Below are 7,245 nucleotides of genomic sequence, written 5' to 3'. Positions count from 1 at the left end.
GCGCGCGTCCGGGGCTAGCCGGGTCTGTGGTCTGGCCCGAGTGCCGTCAGCGCCTGGCGTCTGGGGTCTTCGACAGTGACCCAGGAGGACCGCCCGGAGGGTTCGCTCTCGGGTGCGGTCCAGGAAAGGAAGGAGACTCACCAGAGTCAGAGGGCTCTGGGCTAGGCCAGACACCTTTCCTAGTTCCCTGTCGGGGCAGCGTGCTCGCCTCCGGCTGCCCCGCGCTTGAGGTTAGGGACTGCTGTGGACCTGGTCGTCATAACTACTCTTTGACACAAACTTGGGACAGTGCCTCTGGAAGGCAGGGCAGTGCTGCCCAGCCAGAGAGGGGTTCCCAGAGCTGGCCCGAGCACGCATGTGGAACCTGGAGGTGACGGAGATGGGGGCCTGGCTGTCAGACGGCTCTGGGTAAAGGGACCTGCCAGTCAGGTTCTGAGAATGGACGGAAGGGAAGTGAGCCCAGGAGGCGGCCTCCCTGCTAAGGAGGAGCTTAGGGAGGAGGCAGGTGGGGTAGATGCCTCCCTATCCACCTGCCCCTGGCAGAACAGGGCCAGGCCAGACCAGGCTCCTCCCTTTTCACCCGGCTCAGGAATGTGGTGGGTGGCCCCACCCTGCCAGGTTGTGCTGTTCTTACTTGCAGGAGTCTGCCCCCCAACCAGGTGCCCAGCCCTTGGGTCTGTTCTGAGACCTGCTGGATTGGCCTCTAGTTTGAGCCTAGTATTTGGGCCACAGGGGTACTAGGTCAGGTGTGGCTGGGTGGGGGGACAATAAACCTGCTGGAGCAGGAAGAGAGGAAGGACACAGGGCCGAGCCCAGTGGGACTGAGCCCACAGCCGTCAGAGTCCTGTTCTGAAGACCGTCCTCACTCTGCTCCACTCAAAAAGAACCTTCCCACTGCCTCCTAGGGGAACTAGCGGTGAGGGTTGGGGGTTCCGTGGAGGAAGCTGCTGTCCTCTGGCCTGGGCCTGGGGAGGGCATCATAGGCGACACAGGCAGCAGTGGTTGGGACAGGTGTGTGTGCCACCCTGGCCCTGACGGGGCGGCTCTGTCTTCCGCAGACTCGTTTGTGAACAGCCAGGAGTGGACGCTGAGCCGCTCCGTACCGGAGCTTAAAGTGGTGAGTGCGGCCCATGGGCAGCGCAGGTGGCCTGGAGCCGGGGGGCGAGGCTGGGTTCCACGGGCCTGGGCCTTGCTTCTCCAGCTTCTGTCCCCTTCTCTGCTCAGCTTGGCCCTCTCTGCCCTCTCTCCTCCCCTTCAGCCCTGGCCTTTCTCCCTCCTGCCGCTTCTTTGCTTTTCCTGCTGGGTCTTCTCCCTCGTGCCCTCTGACCCACTTACCCCTTCCTCTCCCGCAGGGCATAGTGGGGAACCTGTCTAGCGGGAAGTCAGCCCTGGTGCACCGCTATCTGACGGGGACCTATGTCCAGGAGGAGTCCCCTGAAGGTGAGCGTCACGGGCCCAGCCTGGGCCCTGAGGCCGGCCACTCCTGCCCCTCCCGCCCACAGGGTCTGAGTTGGGGGTCTCCAGCCCCCTTCCAGTCCTCTTACCTCCTCCATGGAAAGCTGTAGATTTCTTCTTGGCCCCTGGGCTCTTTCTCCACACTTTGGACCTGACTGTGCGCTCTGTCCTAGGGGGGCGGTTTAAGAAGGAGATTGTGGTGGATGGCCAGAGTTACCTGCTGCTGATCCGAGATGAAGGAGGTCCCCCTGAGCTCCAGGTGATGCTCCTGCCCGGGGTTAGGGCCCACCCCTGTGCCCGGAGCCCTTTCTTGAGCTTGCTGGTTGGGACTGGGAGAGGTGGTGTGTCCAGGGAGAAGGGTCCACTTGGGTCCACCTGCCTTGCGTGGGAGTTTGCCAGGTCTAGTTGCGGGCGCTAATTTTACTTGGTTTCCCCTAGTTTGCTGCCTGGGTGGATGCAGTGGTGTTTGTGTTCAGCCTGGAGGATGAAATCAGTTTCCAGACGGTGTACAACTACTTCCTGCGTCTCTGCAGCTTCCGCAACGCCAGCGAGGTGCCCATGGTGCTTGTGGGCACGCAGGGTGAGGCGGGGCCCTGCAGGAGCTGGCAGAGAGTAGGAGGCCCTGGGCAAGGATGCATGGGGGGGATGGGCAGGTGTGAGAAAGCCCCCAAGCCCCCACTGTTTTCCCAGTGCTGACCGGGACTGTCAGCACTCTCCATCTGCTCGTGTCTGAGGGCTTTTGTGCCCACTGAAACCTGCCGTCCCAGTGACTAGCAGGTCCATATTTTTTTAGATGAATAAACATGCTCAGAGCTGAAGTGCTTGCTGGTTTGCACTCAGTGAGGCCATGGCAGGATTGAAATGAGATCCAGGCGCCTGCATTCTTGGTGCTCTGTGTGTTCCACTCACCAGGCCCTTTGCCCACCTGCCCTTAGGCCAAATGCCCCCCACCACACTACTCCAGCTTCTCCGAAAGCTGAGTGACTCCCGCCCTCCCACCTCCAACAGACGCCATCAGCGCTGCGAACCCCCGGGTCATCGACGACAGCAGAGCCCGCAAGCTCTCCACAGATCTGAAGCGGTGCACCTACTACGAGACATGCGCAACCTACGGGCTCAATGTGGAGCGTGTCTTCCAGGACGGTAACTCGGGTGCCGGGCGGGAGTCACTGGCAGCTGAGGCCCCAGTGCTGGTGATTGGAAGGCTCCCAGTGAGCAAGGCTGTGTGTCTGGGGGGAGGTGCTAAGCCAGGCTTTTCCCTTCTCTCCAGTGGGTATAATTGACTCTGCTGTCCCCTGCAGTGGCCCAGAAGGTAGTGGCCTTGCGGAAGAAGCAGCAACTGGCCATCGGGCCCTGCAAGTCACTGCCCAACTCGCCCAGCCACTCGGCAGTGTCCGCCGCCTCCATCCCGGCCGTGCATATCAACCAGGTTCGGCCTGCATCCTGCCCCGCCCTGCCTGTGTCCGCCATGTCTGTCTTGCCTCTGTGCGTCCTGCCACTTGTGCTGGCCTCCTGCTCACACCTGTCCACCTTCCTCTGGCCTCCCAGCCTTGCATGTGGCTTGGAAACATTGGTTGGAATTCCATTTAGCCTGCACCATAGCCTTGGCCTCATCCCTGCCCCATGGTGCCTGACCCTTCCCGCTGCAATCCCCACTTCTGTCTGCTCTCCACCATTCCACGGCCTGCATTCCCTACCCCGATGCCCTCTGCTGAAAGTCCTGGGCCACCCACAGATGATGTGGTCAACGCAGCAGCCACTGCACTTTATCTCTGCGAATGGCCATCATCTTTCCAAGGCCTGCCCTGGCTGCAGCTGGCGTTCCAGGACAGCCTGGTTGCATTTCAGGGACCCCCCCTTTAGGGCTGTGAGAAGGCGGCAGCATTCCCACGTGGGAAAAAGGAGGAGGAGGGCTGTGTCCTTCTCACTGTCTCTGAGCAGCCCCGCCTGACACCGACAGAGTGGGACTTGTGCAGCTCACTTCTGCAGTGGTCCCTGTCCCAAGGGGCAGGTTGTGGAGGGGCAGTGGTCCAAGCACCTCTTGTACAGGTTAGGATTCAAGGGAGGCAGCCGGGCAGGTCACACGCTCTAGTGAGGGCAGTTGCGGTGCGGGCCACCTGGTTGTGCCGTGCATGTTTCCTGAGTCCTGGAGGAGCTGCCATACCGTTTCTTCTCCATTCTGTGATCTCTGTCTTTTTCTCTTTCTTTCCCTTCTCTGTTCTACATCTACACCTTACTCTGACTGGGAGTCGTAGCTCTGTTCTCTCTGCCCCAGCTGTCCTGGAATCCCTTTTCCCTGCCACGGGCATGCTAGGAACCACCCTCAGCCTCCCGCAGTGCCCTGGGCCACCCCCGGCTCCCGGCTCCCGCCTCCTGGCCTCCTGCACTCTAAACATACATCCCTGAATGTGAGAGTTTGTCCGGGGTGACCCTCTACCTCCTTCCAGACCACCTGCAGGTTAGGACTCCAGTCTGTTCACTGCCAGGCTCTGCAGCTGATTCTCGCCTGCCAGCCTGTGCCTCTGACTTAGCTCCCTGGTTGGCCAGAAGCACTCTTGCCGGGGTCCCAGGACGAGGGTTTGCTGCCCTAGTGGGGCAGCCCTGGCAAGGTGACAGTAGATCCTGCTGGCCTCTAGGCCAGGTGAATGTTTCTCCCATACCGCCTGTAGGGGCTAGTGGCCCCTCTGCTGCCCATGAGCCCAGGCCAGGCCCCCATGAGCACAGGGATTCCTGGCACCCGCCTGGTGCCCATCCCGCTCCCTGACCCAGAGCTGCCCTCAGCAGCCCTCTCTGTCCTTAGGCCACGAATGGCGGCGGCAGCGCCTTCAGCGACTACTCGTCCTCAGTCCCCTCCACCCCCAGCATCAGCCAGCGGGAGCTGCGCATCGAGACCATCGCTGCCTCCTCCACCCCCACACCCATCCGCAAGCAGTCCAAGCGGCGCTCCAACATCTTCACGGTACGTGACCGCCCTCCTCCCCCGCCCAGCCGCCTTTGCTGCACAGGCAGGGCTGAGCGCCGAGCTCCCAGCCAGGAGGGGCGTGGGCAGCCCCAAGTCAGGAAGACGGCACCTGCAGTCTCTCCCTCAGATACACACGGCTCCTGAGGGTCCTTGCCGGTGCCCTCAGAGTCTTCCATACTGTTCCTCTGCGCCCACAAGGGGCTTCCAGTAGTGGCCCTCACCCTGTCCCTGCAGTCCTCCCTGCCCTCTGCCGCACACACTCACCCTCCCCGCCGCCTTCCTCTCTCCTAGGCCCCTTTAGGGTGTCTGTCAGCTTGAAGGTATCCTTGGACTCACTTGGCCTAACTCCCCTGACCCCCTTTGATTCAACAGCTAATGAACCGGCGGCCGGAAGGCTGTTTGCCCAAGGCGACACAGAGGGTTAGCTGGCCCAGCTAGAGTCAGAGCCCAGGCCTCCCCGTCCGCCTTCCGGCTCTTTTTCCGTTACCCCACTGCCGAGGGGAAAATTCATGCTTTCCACCCACCGCTGTGATTGGTTTAACAAAGGCTTAGCCATCTTTTCCTGGGCTTCACCACGCTGCCTCGTTCCTCCCTCTCAGGTTTGTCCTGTCTCCTTGTGAGCTCCTCACTCACCCCTCACAAACCTCACACCCCACACCCGGGGGCTGTTGTGCTGGCCCGGCTGAGGGTGGCCCCTGGCTCTCAGGCCCCAGGGCCTGCTGTTTCTCCACTCCCAATGTGCGACACACAGAGCCCATCCAAACCCTAACCCTCCAGCCGGGCTTGGCTGGATGTTCCAGGAGTCTTGGGCCAGACAAAGGTGGGTGAACCCCCGTGTGGGTTGTCACGAGAGTGCCCGCCCCTCCGCGTCACTCCATGCGCCTCTTTCTAAGAGCAGGGCTTGGCTTGGCTCTCAGCCTGGGCCTGAGTGCGGCCGGCCAGGCCAGATCTCCGGACCCTGCCCGGACAGAGCTGGCGCTTCCAAGCCCTGCTCACTCATCCTCGCCTCTGCCTGCCCAGCTCACTTCTCCCTCCCTGCTGCCTGCCTCTGTCCCGAGCCCGCCACCTGCCCTCGCGGCCATCCATGCTAACAGAGCCTCTGTGCTGACGGCTCTGCCACACATTGCAGCTGCCCGGCCCTGACCCTGCCTAGATGCGCAGCTTCTCCTTTCTGCCCATGGCCATTGAGACATTAGAGCGGGGAGGGGGGGCTGCTCGAGCCCACACCTGCTGCTGCTGCTGCTGCGGGGCCCTTGGGTGCCTCTGTCCACAGTGACTGCCGCCAGGGCCTGGGCACCCTGCTCCCTGGCATCATGCCTCAGTCATCCTCTGTCTCAGTTCCATTCTTAATCTCCCCTTCCCCTTGCTGGCGAGCTCTGTAGCAACCCCAGGGCACCCCCTGCCTTCCCCTGCCCTGCTGCCCTCTCCTCCACCCTTGCCCAGCCCCCGGCCTCCTCCCTTGCGCCCCGTGCTTCCTGCCATTCTGTGCTCTCTGCTGCCTGCCTCGACTGTGCTGCCCTCCATCCTGGCTGCTCACGGCACGGCCTTCCCTCTGGCCCTTCCATTCTCTCCATCTTCACAGCGGCGACCTTATATTTTCTTTCCATTGTTTCCGTGGTGACCTCACTTGCACCATTATCCCTGAGGCAGCCTCAAGACGCGTCCGTCTCTGTGGGTGTATCTTGGGACCTCCCCTCTCATCATTGCTGTTGGGGCCTCCCCTCTTCTCCCTCATCGTCCTCCCCAGCAGCGACGTGCTTGCTTGAGGGCGAGCCCCTTATGTCCTGCTTGCTCTGTGGCTAGTGACCCCCACTGGACATGGTTGTGCTGTCTCCAGTCTCTCCTGTGACTTCATGTGCTCATTTCGTTGCTGCTCTTGCCCCAGTTCCTGTCCGCATGGGGAGGTGCCCCTCTGGGCTCCCAGGGGTCCTCTGGTGGTTGGGGCCTCTTGGCTCACAATCTGGCTGGGGTGGGCTTCACCCCACTCCCCCCAACCGGCTCTTCTGTCTGGGGACCCGGTGGCAGCAGTCCCATCCACCTTCCTCCTCCCTGGGCCGAAGGGGCAGAGGGCTGTGGCGGTTCAGGCCGTGGAGCCTAGGAGGGGATGGGGCGGTGCCGCCTGTGGAGCTGCTGGGCGGCACTTTGCTCTCTGGTGGCTCTTTTGCCCGGTTCTCCTTGTTTCCTTTGGCCTGGCTTTCTCCCACACTGCAGTTGTGGCCCTGTGTCCCCTCGCTCTGCCCTTGGCTCCTGGCAGCCTGGGAGAACAGGAGGGATGGGGCCTGGGCTGCCTTGTGGCAAACATACCATCCCCTGCTGAGGTGGACGCTTGGCCTGTGTCTGGCCAGCAGGTGCCGCTGCCGCCCGCCGCCGCCGCCTCCTCCTCCTGGTCCTTCTCCTCGTCCACCTCCTCCTCCTCCTCCTCCTCCTGTCCTTCTCCTCCTCCTCCTCTTCATTCCGCTGCCGCCGCTCCCCAGGCGCCTGGGTCTCTGCCCTCACCGGTGCTGACCGACTTGTGCGGGGCTTGAGTATAACTTGCCAAAATCTTTATTCTTTCGATATTTGCAGATATGTGCCACTGTTTCCAACTTTTCATCAACAAAAAGGCCTTTCCAACTCCTTCCAAATTAGAAGACCAGTTGGTGACACACAGCACCTCTGGACATGCCCCCTGTGCGGGGCCGGAGGCGGGCCGGGCCCTGGGACTGCTCTCAGATGAGAAGCGGCCGCCGAGCTCCCCACTCCAGAGACCCACGGGAACCTTTGTAACTAACCCCACCCCCAGGGAAGGCTAGGAGCGCCGGAGCCCGCGCTGGGGGCTGCCGGGGACC

General features: G+C 62.2%; 1 protein-coding gene across 1 annotated transcript in view; it reads left to right on the top strand.

The window, feature by feature from the left end:
- AGAP3 (ArfGAP with GTPase domain, ankyrin repeat and PH domain 3) overlaps positions 1 to 7,245 on the top strand; it is a 68,096-nt gene that overhangs the window by 28,508 nt on the left and 32,343 nt on the right. The window contains exons 2-8 of the mRNA XM_011984337.1: positions 1,059 to 1,117; positions 1,353 to 1,440; positions 1,629 to 1,714; positions 1,894 to 2,035; positions 2,464 to 2,598; positions 2,757 to 2,884; positions 4,256 to 4,510. Coding sequence (XP_011839727.1) covers positions 2,014 to 2,035; positions 2,464 to 2,598; positions 2,757 to 2,884; positions 4,256 to 4,510 — 540 coding nt within the window. The 5' untranslated portion in view covers positions 1,059 to 1,117; positions 1,353 to 1,440; positions 1,629 to 1,714; positions 1,894 to 2,013. The remainder of the gene's footprint in view (positions 1 to 1,058; positions 1,118 to 1,352; positions 1,441 to 1,628; positions 1,715 to 1,893; positions 2,036 to 2,463; positions 2,599 to 2,756; positions 2,885 to 4,255; positions 4,511 to 7,245) is intronic.

This window comes from Mandrillus leucophaeus, unplaced genomic scaffold, assembly GCF_000951045.1.
Source record: "Mandrillus leucophaeus isolate KB7577 unplaced genomic scaffold, Mleu.le_1.0 Scaffold266, whole genome shotgun sequence".
Taxonomy (NCBI): domain Eukaryota; kingdom Metazoa; phylum Chordata; class Mammalia; order Primates; family Cercopithecidae; genus Mandrillus; species Mandrillus leucophaeus.
The sequence above is the reverse complement of the archived record's forward strand: the minus strand, read 5'-3'. Positions and strand labels throughout refer to the sequence as shown.